General features: G+C 56.6%; 1 protein-coding gene across 1 annotated transcript in view; it reads right to left on the bottom strand.

The window, feature by feature from the left end:
• Positions 1–19,280, bottom strand: part of GRIN2D (glutamate ionotropic receptor NMDA type subunit 2D) — a 33,575-nt gene extending 14,295 nt beyond the window's left edge. Inside the window, exons 1-10 of the mRNA XM_023650032.2 lie at positions 19,140–19,280; positions 15,463–15,953; positions 11,652–12,271; positions 8,217–8,331; positions 7,658–7,869; positions 7,232–7,400; positions 6,446–6,599; positions 3,711–3,836; positions 3,279–3,508; positions 1,981–2,141 (exon numbers count right to left, since the gene is read on the bottom strand). Of these exons, the coding sequence (XP_023505800.1) occupies positions 1,981–2,141; positions 3,279–3,508; positions 3,711–3,836; positions 6,446–6,599; positions 7,232–7,400; positions 7,658–7,869; positions 8,217–8,331; positions 11,652–12,271; positions 15,463–15,927 (2,252 nt within the window). The 5' untranslated portion in view covers positions 15,928–15,953; positions 19,140–19,280. The remainder of the gene's footprint in view (positions 1–1,980; positions 2,142–3,278; positions 3,509–3,710; positions 3,837–6,445; positions 6,600–7,231; positions 7,401–7,657; positions 7,870–8,216; positions 8,332–11,651; positions 12,272–15,462; positions 15,954–19,139) is intronic.
• Positions 19,281–19,287: the final 7 nt, after the last annotated feature.

Genomic DNA, 19,287 nt, shown 5'->3' with positions numbered 1-19,287 from the left:
GTGGCAGCAGCCATCTTGTGACCATGAGGCAACCAAAATGAGCATGAAGGTCTCTGCTTCAAGGTTGGTGGAACAAATATATGGAAAGAGTTAGGATTGTGGATAGTATCTTTGAGCTATCCTGCCAGCCCTGGACTTTCTTATTGTGACAGATAAAGAAACCTCTGTTTAAGCACTCCTAGTGGATCTGGGAAACTTACCTATTTTGTTGACTACTGTTGTCCAGTGCAGGAACTGTGCCCGGCACAGAGTTGGTACTCTTTAAAAAATTTTTAAATGAATGAATGCCTTTCACATGTCCACAAAGCCTAGCTTGACTTTCTGCAGCTGGTTCTGAGAGACTCCACTGTATTCTTACGCTTACCCAACCATTTTACTTGAACCAGGTTGACTGGGTTTCGTTTCTTGCAGCCCAATAATTCTAATCAAGACAGAGGGGTCAAAAAGATCCGCTGAGGAGTGGCTTCTTGAGGGGTCAGCAGAGGGTGGGCCTTGGGGGAGGTGATTTAGAGGACTTGACGGCACCACTTACACCCGCCTCCATCCACTCTCCACACGTCAGCCAGAGGGGGCATTTACAGGCAGAAATCAGATCAGCCCCGTCCCCACAGCTTCTTACTGCCTTTCGCATAAAACCCAGCCCTCACCTTGGCCTCAGGGTCACATTCTGTGTCCTACTCTCATCTACCCTCTAACCTGAGCTCTCCATCCTTCAGCCACGTTGGCCTTCTTGCTGTTCCTCCAATAAGCCAACACCTCAGGCCCTTTGCACACCCCGTCCCCTCTGCCTCTTAGGTCCACCTGGCTAGCTCCCTCACCTCCTTCAGGGCTCTGTGCAAGTCACCTCCTTTGAGAGGCCTGCCCCCAACACGCTGGTGAATAGGCCCCGGCTCTCGCTCACCGTCACTTTCTGAAATGATGGTGCTGATTTTTCTGCTTGCATGTTTACTGTTCATTTCCTACCTCTAGGTGGTGAGCTCCCTGTGGGCAGGAACTGCAGTCTGTTCATTCACTGCCCGGCCTAGAGTGGGGGCTGAGAAAATAAATGCTTGCCGAATGACCAACTCAGAGAGGGACAGGGAGAGAGTTACGGTGCTCAGCTTTGTTGTAACTTTGAACTGCACTTTGGCACCAGAACTTAACTTTGTCCTTAGGATCTGCGAAACGGATGTTAAAAACGTTAAAAAAAAACCAACATAGGGGCTGGCCCCGTGGCCGAGTGGTTAAGTTAGCGCGCTCCGCTGCAGGCGGCCCAGTATTTCGTTAGTTCGAATCCTGGGCGCGGACATGGCACTGCTTATCAGACCACGCTGAGGCAGCGTCCCACATGCCACAACTAGAAGAACCCACAAGGAAGAATACACAACTATGTACCGGGGGGCTTTGGGGAGAAAAAGGAAAAAAATAAAATCTTTAAAAAAAAAAAAAAGATAAAAAAAACCCCAACATAATCCACGTATTGATTCCAGTGAGTTCAAACCTAATGATAATAATTATAGCAGCAAACACCTGCAGTGTGCCAGGCACTGTTCTAAGTATTTTGCATGGATTAACTAAAAATAATCAATATAATAATATATTTACTAACTAATAATAATAACTATGATAATTCTTATAACAACCCTATGAGGTGAGTCCTCTTATCCCCATCTTACAAGGGAGCAAACGGAGGCTCAGAGAGGTTGAGTAAGTTGCCCAAGGTCACACAGCCAAGAAAGGACAAAGCCAGGATTTGAACTCTGGCAGTCTGGCCTCAGAATCCATAACTACTGGATCCCTAAAACATCACAAGGATCCTACTCCTGGAGGAATAGTTCGTTCCCACCCTGGGTGACCTCTGCCTTCCCAGCTGACCCACCCTGGGCTCACTTCTGAGGCCGATGAATGACCCTTGACCCCTCGCCACCTGCAAGCATCCTCAGGGTCCCCAGCAGCCCCCCGCTCCCCGACCCCACACCCCGGCCCAAAGTCTGTGCTGACCCTGCCTTGAGCTGAGTGAGCGCTTCCTCCACGCGGGGCTGGTTGTAGCGCACCATGTAGCTGTGCATGTCGGGGTAGTTGCTACGGATGTTCTTCTCCGTGGACCCGTTGGGCACCGTCCCGAACTTCAGGGGCGGGTACTGCTCCTGGGGCCGCTGGAACTGGGGCAGAATGGGGAGTTACGAGGGCGCCCTCTCTGGGGGGCATCTGGGTCGAGGATGTCCTTGACCAGGTGCTCCATTCTGGGGGGACACCCGCCAACCGGCGGACGCCCCAGTCCAGAAGTGTCTTTCAAACTTGCTCACTGTGACCCACAGTAGGAAACACTACTCAACCAGCACGTACGTCCACAGATGCGCACGTATGCATACGTAATCGGGAGTCATACTGAAGTATTTCACAGGCAGCATCGCCTGATCGTGGGCAACAAAGCTCAAGGAGGGTCCCGGAGGCCCCTGACCTTAACCAGGCATTAACCCTTAACTTGCTGGACCATGGGAGGTCCCAGGGGCAGGGGGCTGGCAGGGCGGGGGCTGGGGGTAGTTGCTATTTCCCAATCCGTTCAGAAATAGTTCCCTGTTTTAACGACAGACGTAGCCAGACAGGTGGATGCTGGCTCAGTGTCAAGTGTGTATATGCCTAAAACAAAAGTTTCATAAAACCACCCTCACCCTTATTACGTAAGATGCAGTCAAACATAGTTTCTAGTCTATTCCATTCCATTAAAACAAACCAACGCTTGTTGCAATCCATTGACTTGGGCTCTCAACCTTCTAACGGGTCGTGACACCCAGTTAACCACTTTAGTCTCAAAGCGGGCCCTGCCGACCACCAGTCCCTGAACACACTGTGAGCCACCACGAGCTCGGGAGAGCATTTCGAGCAATTTGGACAGAATAATTTTCGGTCTCTTGAACCTAATAAATAAGAATTTGGGTTTGGATTTTGCATGTCCTGGTTTTAAATTTTATCTCACTTTTCTAGTAATTCATTTGTATTTTACTTTTGCAAATGCATGGGCCTCCACTGGATTAGAAATTTCATAAGTTAGCCCCTCATCACAGTTTGAGAGAGGCACTGGTCTAGAATATCTCACTACGGCCCCTAGAACGTGTGGGGGCCACTCTCTTCCCCTGGAATATTTAAAGATGTAAACTTTCTCCTCCAGAATGTTCCATTCTACCATTCTGGGACTCTTTCTGGGAAGAGACCCCCAAGGACCTCCCATGTGCTAAGCTCTGTGACCTCCAACCCCAGCCACCTCCCCATCCCCCCACCCTGGCCCCAAACACACACACCTTTCGGTCACTGAGCCCAGACACGGTGTCCACGTACTCCTCCTGGATCATGAAGGCGGCCAGATTGGCTGTGTAGCTGGCGAGGAAGATGACGGCGAAGAAGGCCCACACCAGCACCATGATTTTGCTGGTGGTCCCTCGGGGGTTCTCCACGGGCACCGAGTTATTGAACACCAGAGCCCAGAGCAGCCAGATGGATTTCCCAATGGTGAAGGTTGAGCCACCAGGGCCTGCAGAGGGCCAGGAGGGGGACATGGACCCCAAATCCCTTCTGCTCAATGAGGGAGCAGAAAGAACTACAATTCCCAGTGGCCCCCAAGGCCTCTAGCACTTCAAGAGGCCCTGGCTCTACCCCAGGGGCTGCTGGGAAATGTAGTTCTATCCGTGGTCCAGGCGCTCTGGGGTAGGGGGTTGGAGGAAGGGCGGACTCACGTTTGCCCGTGGCCAGGCTGCGGTTGTAGCCGACGGGACTGAGGTACTCGAAGATGAAAACAGTGACGGCGACCACCGTGAGGCACATGACGAACATCATCACCCACACGGCGGGGCTGTAGGGTTCTGGGGGCGAGGAGGTGTGTGGTCATGTCTCAGTCAAGCAAAGGATCGGGGGGGGGGGGGGGGGGTGCACAGATATGTGCACAAGGTGCAGCCGGGATCCGACTCTGTCCTACTCTGTCCCCTTCCCAGGTTCCCCATCTTGGGGACAGCCTCACTGCCCACCCAGACCCCCGGGAAACAGTCTCTCTCTCAAAGACAGCCATCTCAACCGTTTCTATGGTTTCAACAGCCAAATATAAACTGTCTCCTAAATATGCTTCCTGAACCCCAGCCCCGAGTCTCCATGTCCTCCTGCCCCCCCATTACCCCAGGCCATTCATGTCCCACACTGAGCCCAGCACCAACCCCCAGGCTCCCAATCCTGGGAGCCCCACCATCCAGCCCATCATAACCCAAACCCCCCCATTTGCTATCCTCACCCCCTCCCTCTCTCTCCCTCACCAGCCACAGCCTGTCAGTCCCCGCCCCGTCCTCCTGTCCCCGTCCTCCCCCACTTCGGCCTTTCCTCTCCCTTCTTGTGGCCAGCCCAGCTCAGGCCTCGTTCTCTCCCTGGGACCATCTCCCCAGCCTCTTTTCTCCAGCTCATCCCCATGGCCCTAGAGGTTCTTTCTGCACCCGGAGATGACCTGGCTCACAGCGCTCTGCGGCTCCCCTGCACCCCCAGGACGAAATCCTCGCCCCTCAGTCTTACTCCTGCCCTCCTCTCGGGCCTGATCACTCTCTTAGGATCCCACTGCTGTAACGACCCAGAACTCACAGTTCCCTGAACGAGCCGCACTCTCGCTGCCCCTGTCTCACAGATGCCTGCCAGAGGTGCTACCCTGACCTGTCCATCAGACAAACTCAAGCTCACGTGTCCCCTCCTCACACTGCCTCCAGGAGTTCACTGACAATAACACCACATCACCATTTCCTGGAGTCCTGGGTGATTTGACCTCCCTGAGACAAGAGCAAGCGGCCAGGACTGCCCCTGTCACCACCCCGGACTGTCACTGCGGCATCTGGGGACACGCCTGTCGTCTCCGCTGGGCAACGTGATGGGGCATAAATATGACCTTGTCACTCCCCTGCAGGAGGCAGGGGCCCCACGTGGTGCATCTCAGAGTGCCCTGCAGAGACCTTGGTGCAAAGAGGAGGCCACAAGAGACATCGTTGGGGACGTAGACAGAAAGTCAAATACAAAGGAAGGGATGTCCCTTCTCCCAGCCCCTCCCCCTCCCAGGAGCTTTGCCCAGACTTCAGAGAACAAGAGGGACCTGACAGAACTGCTGTCCTTGGCCCAATGGACATTTCTCCTGTCTTCTCTAAGCTTAGTAAATGAGGTCTTTATCCTAGTCCAAACCACCTCAAAGCCATCAACCCATCTGGGTGTTAGCTTCCTTTTTGTTTTTTTTTTTTGTGGAGGAAGGTTGGCCCTAAGCTAACATCCATGCCAATCTTCCTCTATTTTGTATGTGGGACGCCCTCTGCCAAAGCAGAGCATCCCAAACTTTACTGCTACACCATGGGGCCGGCCCTTGGTGTCAGCTTTCTAACCACATCCCAAGTCAGGCTTCTTGTCTCACCCTCACTGCCGTCTTCCAATTCCACACCCCATCCTCTCTGCACAGACCTCTACAGTAGGCTCCTCATGAGTCCCCTGCTCCTCAGAGCCTGCCCGTGGGGTATTTTAAAAGCCTAAATCTGATTGTATATCCCTACACCACTATCTGGAGTTAAAACCCCTGCCATTACAAGAAGAGAAAAACCCAGCCTTCCTACCATCGCTTCCAAGGCCCTGTGCCATCTGCCCTGTTTCCTCCCCACCCTCACTTTCCATTTCTCTCACTCACTGCTCCTCTCCAGCCACAGAGGCCTCCCGCAATTTCACAAATACTCTATGCACATTCCCACCTTGGGGCCTTTGCCCTTGCTGTTCCATCTGCCTGGAATGCTTTTCCAGCCAGATCTACCCAGGACTAGGTCACCCCCTCAAAAGGGCCTCCTGCCCACTCATGGCAGCATCAGTCCTATTCCTCCCCATCTGTTCACCCTGGCTTAATGTCTCGTAGCCCTCACCACCATCTGAAGTGATCCTGTCCATGGATCCCTTTGGGAGTTTATTTTCTGTCTCCCCCATGAGGCCAAGAGCTCATAGGGGACAAGGCTTGGTGCGCGGCTCAGAGCTGGGCACGCAGGAGATGCTCAGTAAACACTGTTGATGGGTGAATTAACATGTGCCAGGACCACGCTAATCTCCTTTCCTCATCTCATCCTTATATACAGGGGAAGACACGGGGTTTGTGGGGCCCGAAGCTTATACAATTTGGAGGCTTCTCTTTAAGAAAAAATAATACAAAATTATGAATACAAAACCAGGTACAGAGCCAAGAGGCTAAGAGAAGCCTCCTGAAACTCAGGCTTCCTTGTTGTTGTTACTGTCCTCGAGTGGATTCTGACTCCTAGCGTCCCAGTGGAGCCCTGCCTGGTATTTCTGTGCCATCCTCTCCCCTTCCCATCCTACATCAGACAATACTCTGCTGCTATTCATAGGGTTTTCATGGCCATTTTTTGCAGAAGTGGGTGGCCAAGTCCGGCACTCAGCTCCCCAGCCCAGGGCCCAGGCTCACCGAGGAAGGCTGAGGGGGACACAGTGCCGTTGCTGCGGGCCACCATGACGCTGATGCCCGTCTCCACGAAGGGGACGGAGAAGTCCACGATCTCGGACCGCTCCTCGTTGATGGTGAGGGAGCCGATGGCCATGTCCGCGCGCTGGTAGAACACCTGGGGGGAGAGCGAGGATTGGGTGAGGGGACCAGGCTGGCTCAGGCGCAAGAGGCTGAAGGGGCCGGGAGACCAGTGACAGGGTGAGAGGGAGGGCTAGGAGGGTGGTGGGTGGATGAGGGGGACGCAGAGTGGGGCAGGAAAGGTGGAGGAGGGAGTCGGGGAACAGGAGTGGGAAGAGGTGGCCCCCAGTCGCATCCTGCTCCCCTACCAAACCCTCTGGAGGTTTTGGGCACCGTCCTCCCGGCCCCGCCCCCTCCTCCTAGGAGTTTCCCCCTCTTAGCCCCGCCTCCTCCGCCCCAAAGGTCCCTCCTCCTGGCCCCGCCCCTCCGCCAAGGTGGGGCCTTCTCGTGGCCCCGCCCCGTCAAATCTAGGCGTTCCCTCCTTTTGGCCTCGCCCCAGAGAGCTCCCTTCGTGGCCCCGCCCCCTCTGGACCGGCGTCCCCGCCTCTTGGCTCCGCCCCCTGGCTCAGAAGATGCCACGCCCCCCGCGAGCCCCGGCCCCGCCCCTGTCCAGCCATGGCCACGCCCCCAGCCGTCCCGGCCCCGCCTCCGTGCGCCCCGGCCACGCCCCGCCCTGGCCCCGCCCCCAGCCGTCCCGGCCCCGCCCCCCGCCTGGCCCCGCCGCCTCACCTCCCCGATCATGCCGTTCCAGACGCCATCGATCTTCTTCCCGTGCTTGCCGTTGGTGACCAGGTAGAGGTCGTAGCTGAAGCCGATGGTCTGCGCCAGCCGCTTCAGAATATCGATGCAGAAGCCCTTGCAGCACCGCTTCTCTGGGCGGGGGGCGTCCGGCGGAGGGCTGCGGGGAGCGAGGAGGCTTGGGGACGTTGAGGACCCCCCGCCTTGTGGAGGGAGGGACAAGCAGCAGCTAAAACTATGGCTAGCGCTTTCTGGGAACACTGAGACTCAAAGGAGTTAGGGGACTTGTCCAAGGTCACCGAGCTGGAGGGCTTTGTGGGTCCTGGGTCCCAAGGGAGGAGGGGGCTGGGTCCAGGACTACTGGGCTTCAAGGGAGAAGGATTTTGAAGCTGGAACTCCTGGATCCTGGGCTGTCACCTGTGGGTGCGGTTGAGCTGGCTCCGGCAGGGGACGGAGTCTCGGATGCAAGTGCCGCTGATGGGGTCGGCGGGCTCCACGATGACAAAGGGCCTCTCCTCCAGCGTGGCCACCGTGAGGTGCTGTGTGTCATCCACTGGCTGCAGGAAGCGGCCGTAGCGGGACCACAGCGGGTACTTGAGGCGGAGAGTCTGCTCCTCCCAGCTGCCCACCTTGGCCAAGAGAAGGGCTTCAGGCTTCCTGGGGGGCTTTCCAGGGTGTCCTGGCCTTCATGGCCCTCCTTCCTCAGAGCCTGGGCTCCCAGCTCCTTCTTCCTCAGATCCAGGAGTTTGGACCCCATCTCCTTCCCTCCCCTAGGACCCAGGGTTCTGGGATCCCTGTTCTTTCCCCCACTTCCTAGAAGTCCAGGCTCCCAGCCCCTTCCTCCTTCAGAGGCCAGAGTCGAGGACTTCAGCTCGCATCTCTTCCACGACCCAGGAGTCTGGGTCCTCACACCCTCTTCCCCAGGACCCAGGAGTCCACGCCCTTTCCCATGCTTGAGCTTGGGGCTGGGACTCACCACCTCCCATGTCCTGTCTCTGGTGAGAGAGATGACCACTAGGGAGGGGTTCACCAGGAAGCCATCCTCATTGAAGGAGTAATCGCGGTTATCCCAGGTAATATTCATGAAGTACCTGCCCAGGAGGAAGGGAGGGGAGTGTGGGGACCTGGCCAGGACCTGCACCGCTGAAGGCAGAGAAAGTCCCCTTTCTACGGACCAGCCCCAGCCCGCCGCTGGACTCTCTCCTCCAAGATCTTGAAAACCCAAATATGCCTCTTCTCTGCTCAGCACTCTCCCCTGGCTGTCCAGCACCCACAGGACAGGGTTCCGGACCTTGGCCGCGTGTTCTGGCCCCGCCCGCCTCTGCAGCCCCATCTCTGATGCCTTCCTGCTTTTAAACTTTCCACCCCAAACCCTTTTTGTGCCCCGCCGACACTGAACGCAAACTATCAAGTGGTTTCCTATCTCCAGGCCCTTGTAGATGCCGTTCTCTCTGCCTGGAAAACCCTAATTCTGTCCCTTCTCATCCTGATCAATTCTTTTCTTCAAGACTCCACTCAAGCGTCCGTTCCTCTGGGAGAGGCCCCTGGAAGGTCTCTGGACCCACAGATATCTTCACTATGCAATGGCACCCTCTGCTCTGAATGCCTGTTGCATTGCCCTGGTCACAGGGCCAGACCCTCAGCTGGGTCCTCACCCCCTCACTTCTTCCGCCCGCCCAGGCCATCAGTCCCCAAGCCCCATCCTTCTTGTCCCTGGAATCTCTCTGCCCTATGCCCTCCTCTCTGTCCCTGAAGCCCTCCTGGACCCCCAGCCCAGCCTCCTGCCTCACTTCCAGCCTCCAATCTCCCTTCTCTTGTCTGTTCCCCACTCTGCCCCAGAGGGGTCTTTCTATACCCAAAACTGACTCCATCTCTTCCCTGCTCATAACCCACCCATGGCTCCCCAGTGCCCCAGAACCAAGTGCAAGCCCCTCCAGCTGGTGTTCAAGGCCCTTGTGACCTGGCCCCGTCTACCTCCCCAGCCTCATCACCCCCGACCCCCAATTCTCCTCCCTCCATCCACCCTGAGCTATGGTGGTCCCATCAACCTGCCCAAGTTCCCCGCCCCCCCCCCCCCGCCCCCAGGCCTCTGCACTGTGCTGTTCCTCCTGCCTAGAATACCCTCTATTTCTGGTAAATTCCCAGCCACTCTTAGAATCAAATCTAAATCCCCAACCTGGCCTCAATGCCCTACACGAGCTGGGCCCTGTGAGTTTCTCCATCCCCTCATCACAGCTCCTCCCACTTGCCCACTGTGCGCCAGCCACACTGGCTTTATTTCAGGCTCCCAAGCAGGCATTTCCAGCCCCAGGGCCTTTGCACCAGCTGGTCCCTCTCTCTTCTCTTCACTCAGATCTTCCAGTAGACGATTCTTTCTCTTTATCCATCTTTTGCCTTCACATTCCACCTAGTCAGAAAGGCCTTTCCTGACGACCCCGCCTGACCTAGCACCCTAGGCATTTCTCATCACATTCCACTTGTTTCAATTTCATCTCAGAAGTTATTGCTTGCTGATATTTTCATCTTTCTTTTTTGGCTTGTTCACTGCTTGTCTCCCCTATGAGACTGTAAGCTCTGTGAGAGCAGACACCTTATTCAACACTATATAGAAAAGCAGTGCTGGGCACATAGGAGACCCTCCATATAGGGCTTTTCAATGAATGAATGAATGAGCAACTCATCCTTCAGGTCTCAGCTTAGCTATCTCCTCCTCCTGGAAATCTCCCTGACTCCATAGGCTGACCCATGACTTGTGTAGCCTAGTTTGGAAGGCTGGTTGGGGCCAATAAAATTCCTCCCCTGGGAGGCCTTAGCTGTGAGGTTTGGAGGGATGGGTGGGGAACGGCATGGGCTGAAATGATGCATATCATGAGGGAGCAGAGATGCTGGGTAAGCGGTGGGAAGAGAAGAACTGGATAGCCTGTTGGAGTGGCAAGCCTGAGAGACAGAGAGAGAGAGAGAGAGAGGGAGGGAGGGAGAGAGAGGCAGAAAAGCAGAGAGAGACAGGGGCGGAGAGAGTAAGAAAGAGACAGAATCAGAAAGAGATGAAGGAATAGCTGGTCCCCAGGCTTGGCTTCAATTCCTGATGTCTGGGTTTCTGTGCTTGTTTATTTTTCCAATAAACCCCCTTTTCCCTGAGGAAACTTGAATGAGACGCTGCTTCTTGCAACCAAAAATGTTGGTTTTCTGGCTTAGACAGTATTCCTCCTGGCACTCCCAAAACGCCCATGCTGCCTCCAGTATTGCAAGCATCACGCTGTGCTGTCATTATCCCCATCCCTGTCTGCCGCCCCTACAGGACCCTGCGTTCTTTGAAGAGAAGTCCGTGGTCTTATTCATCTCTGTGCTCCCAGCGCCCAGCAGGAGCCCTAGTTCCTAGCAGGTGCTCAGTAAGTATTCATGAACGAGGCATCATTTTCGCACCCTCGTGTCCCTGGATCCTGCGTCTCCACTCACCAGTTCTCCAACCTCCTCCCTTAGGTTTTCTTCCGCACCCAGCCCCTCTTCCCAGGCTCATTTCGGGATTACAGCCCTCTCCTTCCACTGTTCTGTCCCCAGACTCATCCGCTTCTCACTCCCAAAGCTTCCCATGGTGGAGATGCTGTTTTCCACCAAACCGCTCTTCTTCCAAAACAACAGCACGGATGCTGGGCGCACACCTGCCCAGGTAGAGCTGACATTTCCTCGTCTTCCTTGCAGCTAGCCCAGGCCACGTGCAGGGGTGACGTTCAAAATATCTAACCATCCGGGCAGCACAAGCACTAGCCAATCAGAATCGCTGTCTAACCAATCTGTACGGACACCCCTGTAAACAACCAATCAGACAGCTCTGACCACATGACTACGTTCTCACCAATGGGGTGTAAGTCTGGTTCCTTCCACCTTATTTGCTCAAAAGGGAATTGCTAGCTCTCCGCTTTCTCTCTTTCCCCTTCTCACGAGCTGGAATTCCGACGTGCCCACGACCGAATTTCGGGCCACTGGGTTGTTGGGTCTTTTTGTTACTGATGTTCAGTTCATACCCCCAACTAGGGTATTTCATGGACTCTAAGGTGCTGTCAACTCTAAGATGTATCTCCATTTTTATGTACCACAAAGAAAAAAGCGCTGCCAATTAAACCACGAGGAGCCATCAGTCGTAAGACACATCTTGATTTTAAAGACATTAAACTGAAAAAAATCTGCATCTCAGAATCATGAAACAGAGTAACGCCGCAGTCACTGTCTCAGATGCTTTTTCCAAATGACCTGATTTAACCCCAGAAAGGAGACCCAATTACACCCTTTTTACAGAAAAGCAAACTGAAGCTCCGAGCGGATGGGACCCATTTGTGGCCACTCAGCACGTGAGTACCCAAGGTCATCGGGCTCTGGAACCTTCCGACAGCCCTCCCACCCCAGTCCCACTCACCTATGTAGACTTTCTCCTCGGTGGGTGCGGTTCTGGGCGCGACAGTCGTGGCCGAGCTCTGGCAGGAAGCCATAGTCACGCAGAAGGGCCTGGGCACCTCTGGCCACTACGGCCACGCCAGCTGCCACACGCCGGGCCAGGTCATCCCGCCAGCCAGCTGAGCGCACCGCAAACAGTCCAGCAGGCAGGGGGGCGCCTCCTGGCAGAAGAGGAGGCTCCCCAGGGGCGCCTGAGCCCCCACCTCCAGCCAGCTGGGGCCCCACCATGAACCAGACGTAGCCAGGCCCGGTGAGGCCAGCCTCCTCGGCTGCCCGGAACACGGGCTCAGCCTCCTCACGGGCACAGAAGAGCAGGCGGATCTGTGCATTGACGCTGCGGAGCTGGGCACCCAGCACGGCCTCGCCCGCCCCAGGATCCAGCGTCAGCGCCCCGCGGTGCTCCCAGCCCACCAGGCTGCCATCAGTCAGCACCTCGATGTAGGACAGGAAGGCCCGGTGGCCCGGGGCACGTGTGGTCACGGCGACAAAGGACGTCCAGTCGTACTCCTCCAGCACCTCAAAGATGACCTGGAGCTGCTGCTCTGTGGATGAGCCCAGCTGCAGGAAGGTGGAGCCCTTCTCCTGCGAGGGATGGAGGGAGGGAGAGGATGTCAGGTCTCCCCATGGGGAGACCACAGTGGTCTCCCAGTGGTCGATAAGCGACCTTCAGCAGTCAGCGAGGGGACCACAGCTCCCAGTGGTGTAGAGGGGAACTCATCTCCCAGCAAGTGATAAGGGCACCACCACTCCCAGCGGCCCCTGGCGGCCTCAGCTCTCAATATGGCAGGTTGACTAGCTGTTCACCAAACTCATCTCCTCTTCCTGCTGGGACACAGAACTAGCTCTGGGTTAGGTTGAGCCACTTGACTGAGTCCTAGGCTCATCTGTAAAAACTCTCTCCCATGCACCCTACTCTCTTCCCTGTCTGATGGCAGAGCCAGAGGCCCCAGAAGAGAACTCTGAAGTCCTAGGGGATTACAGAGCCACCAGAGGGAGAAGCTGGAGTTCCTGAGTCACCACTTGGAGGGAAGCCACCTCCAATTAGGAACATCTGTTTGGATTTCATATGAGTGAGAAACAACCTTCTACTGCGTTGAGCCACTGAGATGTGGGGGTTTATCTGTTACAGTAGCTAGCTAACATTACTGTAATGAATACACCCTGCATCCAGTGAGGGAACTACAGTTCCCAGCATCCACTGAGAGGGACTACATCTCCCAGCATGCAATGAGGGTGCTGAAGGTAGTGTCTCTCCCACCTGGGTGAGGCTTTGCTGAGCGGACTTGCCCTTGTCTGGTTTTCCTCCTACCTCCCTGGCCCCTCCTTCTCTGTTTCCTTTGCTGGACGCTCTTCCTCAGTCAGAATTCTAAATGTAGGAGTGCCTTAGTGTTCTCTTCTCTGTCCCCACTCCCTGATGGTCTCATCCAGATCCATGGGTTTAAATACTGTCTCCCGCGCTACCTAGTATAGTAGCTGCTAGCCACCCATGGCTATTCAGATTTAAATTAGTTGGAATTAAATAAAATTTAGTTGCCCTCAGCACATGTTAAAGTGCTCAACAGCCACCCGTGGCTAGTGGCTGTCATACTGGACAGAGCAGATATAAATCATCTTCATCATTGCAGAAAGTTCTATTGGACAGCGCTGGACATGTTGATGGCTCCTAGCCTGTCACCACCTCTTTTGTAAGCTCTGGACAAACCTATTCCCCTTTCTACTCAACAGCTCCCCTTGGATTTCCAAGAAGCATCTCAAAATTAGCATGTCAAAAGCAGAATTCTCAGTCTTTTCCCTGCCTCAAACCTGCTCCCTGTCCTTTTTTTCTTATTCACCCAGATGCACAGGTCCCAAAGCTGAATCATCCTTTCCCTCTCTTCCCCTCATGCCCACATCCAGGCCATCTCCAGGACTTCTCGGCTCTCTGTTCATAACATGACCCGAGTCTTCCACTCCTCACTCCTGCCCCCGTCACAACCCTCCTTGTCCCCACTTTCTTGCCTAGACAACTACAACACCTTCCTAACCCATCTCTGTTTCCCTTCTCGCATCTTCCAGTCCATTCTCCAGACAGCAGCCAGAGTGATCTTTTCAAAAAATTAATTGGATCGCATCCCTTCTTGGTTGAAAACCTTCCAACAATTCTGCCTTAGAGTCAAAGTCAAAGTCCTTGCTGTGGCCCACAAGGCCCTGCACGAACTGGCCCCCATTGCCTCTCTGACCTCATCTCCCGCCACCCCCACCTCTTTGCTCTTCCTCAAACTCATCAAGTTCCTTCTAGCTTCAGGGGCTTTGCCCTTCGCTGGTGCCTCTCCTGGGGACACTTTTCCCCGGCTCCTCCATGCTGGACCCAGCCCTCCTCAGTCCCCAGGTCTGGCTTAGTTGTCACCTTCTCAGGGAGGCCTCCCCTGATTGCCATCTATTGACACCCCATCCTCGATCATTAACTTTCCTCCAGGACAGATTTCACTGTTATTCGTTTTGTCTGTTCTCTGTTAGAATGCAAGCTCCATAAGAGCAGGGACTTTTTTTTTCTCCTTTCACAACTGTATTCCCTAGAACCTAAAAAAGCCTTGGCATAGAATCAGCCCTCAGTAAATCTTCCGGTAATGCCATGAGAAGAGCAAGTGGACTTTCTCCCTAGGCGAGTGCCTGTGGTTATATGTGTAGGGGATGAGGTCTCCCAGCATGCAATGAGAATGCTGAGAGGACCTCACCCTTGGCAGATGGAGGTGAGCTGAGAGGACCACGTTCCCAGGATTCAGTGGGGGCACAGATGGAGCTGTGAGGACCACTCTTTCTTCCAGCCAGACACTGAGAGGACTACATTTCCCAGAGGGCAACGGTGTACACCGAGCGAGTCACAGTGTCCCTCAGACAATAAATAGAGCAGCCCACACTTCTCAGCAGCAATGTGGCAAGAGAGACCGCATCACTCCATATGCCATGGAGGTGGCAGCCAGGAAGTGATACGTTCACTTTGCAGGTGATCTGCCTACAAATCTCTGGACAACACGCCAAAGAGATGAAGCAAGTTGGCCAGAAGCCCTTCCCAGAATGCCCTGGACAGGAGAGAACTACTACGAGTCCCAGCATGCAATAGTGATGTAGTCACAAAACCACCGGCCCTCCCAGCAGGGAATTGGTGGAGACTTAGGTTCCACCCACTCAGGTGGGCCCGGCCTCCATCGAGTCCCAACTTGGTTACACTGGCTTCACCCCTGATTAGGCCCCGCCCCTTCTCAGGCATCACCTCTTAGCTGACCTCTTCTCCTCAGACACACACGAGGCTTGGTCTAGTTCTGTCCTTTCGCTAACAGAAGTCCACTCCAGCTCGTCCCTCCCGAGCCCTCGGGAGGCTAGCTCCAGCCTCTGCCCCTACTCCTCTGCAGGCTCCTGGCTTTGATGTCTCATTGGCTGGGCCGGCCTCTAAGTTGGGCCTCCAGCATCCCAGGCCCCCCCTCTGGATTCTCGCTTTCCACGCTTTACAGCTGGGTTTTCCCCTGTCCAAACCCCACTCCAGGACCATCTTCCTCTCTAGATCCCGCCCTTTTAGTACAGAGCATAGGCCCTGCCTCGTCCCTGGTCCCCTCCCTCACCCTAACTCATCCCGTCACTGACTGGCCTCGCCCTAAACCCCGCTCATCCTGGAGACCACGCCCCTCCAAGGCAGCCCCGCCCCTACCATCTGGCCCCACCCCGTCCCAGATGCGGACCCTCAGGGCTGACCCCGCCCCCAGCGGCTGGCCCCGCCCCCGCCCGCAGGTCGCGCGCACCTTGGGCGTGAGCACGAGCGCGGCGCCGCCGTGCACGGCCACGATGGGCAGCGAGGTCTGCGCCGACAGGAAGTCGAGGATGGGCGCGACGGCGGGCGCGCGCGAGTCGTCCTCGAAGACGACGCCGTGCACGCGCAGCCCCGACAGCAGGTCGCAGAGCTGCAGCACGAGGCTGCGCGGGTCCGAGCCGTTGAGCACCAGCGCCACCGGCCGCACGTCCAGGCCCGGGCTGCGCACGGCCGCCGCCACGGCCGGGCCCAGGCGCGCCGCCTCGGTCGCGTACGCGGGTCCCGAGAACACGAGCGCCACGTTGAGCGGCCGCGCCCCGCCGGGCCCCCCGCCGGGCCCGCCGGCCCCGCCCGGCCCCGGCGCCTCCTCCGGGAACGGGCTGGCGCAGGCCAGCGCCAGCAGCAGCAGCATCTTAGCGGGGCCCCGAGGGCCGCCGGGGCCACCGGCGCCGCGCATCGCCTGCGGGCTCCGCCGGGCAGCCTCTGAGCGCCAGGGCCCGGGGAGGGTCACGGGGGGAGTAGGGGCACACAGAGACGGGGAGACACAAATGAGAGAGAGACACAGAGATGGGAAGACAGAGGCAGGGAGACAAGATACAGAAAGAGACGCACGGAGAAGAGATACAGAAAGGGAGAGACGCAGAGATGGGTAGGGGAGGGAAAGGTTGGGGCGATAGAGACAGAGGGAGAGACAGGGAGAGACACAGAGACAGACAGAGAGACAGGGAGAGATACAGAAGCAAAGGGAGAGACGGAAAGACACAGGGACAGGGAGAGTGGAGGTATGGGGATAGAGAAGATAGAGAGGTAGGGAAGAGATAGACAAGGTAGGAATGGGGAGGACAATGAATCAGGACAGATGGGAAACAGAACCACAGAGATGGGACCAGAATAGGAGCAGAGAGAGGCCCAGAGAGATAGGAATAAAGATGCAAACAGTAACAGAGAGATGGTCAGGGAGAGAGCAACAGGAATAAGAGAGATGGAAGGAGAAACAGAGAAGCTCAGTGACAGAGACAGGGAGACGAGGCAGAGAGAGATAAGACAGAGTGACAGAAATGAGGGAATGACACGGAGGCAGGGAGAGACGCAGAGATAGATGAAGGAAGGAGAGAGAGAGAAGAGATGAGAAAGTTGGAGAGAGATGAAGATGGAAAGAAATCCAGGAAGACAGAGACAGAGACCCCGGCCACCCAGAGATACACACACACACAAGAGATGGAGAAACAGGCAGAATTAGAGGTGGAGCGAGGAGGCAGGCAGAGCAGGCAAACATAGGAAGACAGAAATAGCGAGGAAAGGCGAAGATCAAGACCCCCACCAGGGAGGTGCCCAGCACAGACATGAAAGGAAGGCCGGGAAGGCGAGAGGCAGGAGAGATCAAAAATAATAGGAAGTAAAAGTGAGAGAAAAAAGATGAGAGGGGGAAAAGGGGTCAGGTGTGTGGGGGGAGAGAGAGAGAGAGAGAAAAAGAAATTAGTGGGTATCCCAAGAGACAAAATGCCCCCTGACCTTACCCCTCACCCCGACCACAACCCCCAACCCATTTTGGTCCCCTTACTCCTGTCGCTGTCTCGCCATTCTCAGCGACAGCTAGAAAGAGATTCAGGGCCCAGGCTGGGCTGCAGGGTTGGGGGGCACAGCTGTGGAGAGCTGGGGGCAGGGGTCCCTGGCTCCCAGCCCGGAGCAATTTAGTAAATTAGAGGAAATACAGCGTCTCTTCCTGTGTCCCCTGGTGAATACTAGCTTCCTGGGGTGGTCGGGCTGGGAGCCCAGACTCCTGGCTCCTAGGCCTGAGTGGGGAGGGCACAGGGAGCTTGGACTCCTGGTTCCCAGAGAGGGATCAGAGCCTGCACGAGGGGCTTCCTGACGGGGTGAGGGTCCAGACAGGGAAGGGTTCTCTATTGGCTGTCAATCACGCTCCTGTCCGGTTGCCATGGTAGCGCAGGCCTTGTCCACCCCACAGACAGCCAGGGTGGGGGAAAGGCCCACACTTCCTCCCTTGCCTAGAGGCCTTGCCCCGTCACCCCCACCCACCTTCCCAGAGATCTTGGGCCACTGTCTCCCCAGGGATGGGGGCGGGGGCTCCTAACATGCCCATCCCTCCCAAATCCTGGCTCTTCCTCGCTCCTCCTCTCTGCCCTTCCCAAGCAGCTGGCTCAATCAGTGCTCAGAATAGCCCCCTTTCTGCCCCAAAATAACCCACAGCTGTGGCCTGGCCCCCGGGGGGTTAACACTCGCTCTCTCCTCCCTTCCCGGTGGCAGGAAGCCCTCAGCCTCCTCTGCCTCTCTCAGACCCACCCCTGCCTGGCCTCTGCCCTTGGGGACCCCAGGGTCCTGCTCCCTGCCGAGGCCCAAGAGGGCATCTCCAGCACCACCCTTCCCAGGAGGCTGGATGTCTAGTCCTCTCCCATGAGGGATTCAAGAGGGCAGTCTCCCAGGCGTCCAGAGACCGAGAATGGGCACCCCCCAGCCGCCGGAGGACTCTGGAGGCCCAGTCGCCAGATCCTACACCCTCAGAGATCACATTGTCCAGACCTCCAATCTCCACCTCCTCATGAGCCTCAGTCCCCACTTCCCTCCCCAAGGGGCCAGAGTCCAGACCCCCATCCCCTGCCCTGTAAGGGACTCAGGAGACTGAGCCCCAGCCCCTTTCTCAGACACCGAAACCCTATCCTCCAACTTCTCCCATAAAGACTCAAGAATCCTGGCCCTAGGCCCCCGACTCCCCCAGGACCCAGGAGTCCCGGCCCCGTTCTGCCCCTAGACTCAGGAATCCAGGTGCCCAGTCCCTTCTATGCCCAGCAACCAGGAGTCCAGGCCCCCTGCCCTTAAGGACCCCCTTTTTGTCTCAAACCCCATCCGTCTCAACATCCTGGGCACCCCCCAGCTCCAGCCTCCCAGTCGCCCCACTCAGGTCCTGTACACAGCACAGCCTGTCCCCCAGCTGAGGAGGAGGAGGGTGCCAGAGATTCCTGGGGTGTCCCCGTCTCTGTCGCTCCCCCCCCAAATCCATCACAGAAGAGATGAGAGGCCACTTTGATCAACAGCCCGCCCCCCCTCGTGTCGTGCTGCAGACGGCATCCGTTCCCCCCCACCTCCACCACCGGTCTCTCCCCACCCTGATCCTGGTGCTCAGACGAGGCTGGAAGGGTATTCCAGAACCTTGAGGAAGGGGTGGTAGATTGGGGTGAGGGGTGCCAGGGGCCCGGATGCCCTCAAGGTCCTTGGCAGGGGTATTAATAGCAGACTCATAGCACTGAGAAGGGAGGGGAGAGTGAGAGGAGAGAGCGAGAGGGACGGGCCAGCGAGGGGGGGAGACTGATGTGGGCAGGGGGGTGCAGAGGGAAGGTGAGATGGAGAGATGGGGGGTAGAGAAAGAGATGAGGTGTCAGGTATGTGGGGCTGGGGAGAGGGAGAAAAGTGTCAGAGAAATGGGGGGGGTGTCAGGAGGTCTGAGGTGTAGAAACCCAGGAAAAAGGGGCTCGGAGAGGGAGAAAGAGAGGGGGCAGAGGAGAGTCCCCAAGAGACAAGGGAACCGGGCTGGCCAAGACCCCTGCTTGCCATTCAATGCCCCTTCTCCCCTGAGGCCCCTGGCCAACTTTCCCCATCCTAGATCTGGGGGTCCCTGTCCCCACCCCACGCGTGCATCCCCACCCCCGGCCTTACCTTTTCATGACCCTGTTCTGTGGGGGGAATTTCAGGGGGGCCAGGACTGGAACCGGAGTCCAGCGACCCGAAGATTTGGCGGAGGGCTCAGGGAGCCGCTGTGGGGGCCAGGCCCTGGGGCGGCGGCGGCAGCGGTGGTGGTGGTGGT

This window comes from Equus caballus, chromosome 10 (genome assembly GCF_041296265.1).
Source record: "Equus caballus isolate H_3958 breed thoroughbred chromosome 10, TB-T2T, whole genome shotgun sequence".
Classification (NCBI taxonomy): Eukaryota; Metazoa; Chordata; class Mammalia; order Perissodactyla; family Equidae; genus Equus; species Equus caballus.
The sequence above is the reverse complement of the archived record's forward strand: the minus strand, read 5'-3'. Positions and strand labels throughout refer to the sequence as shown.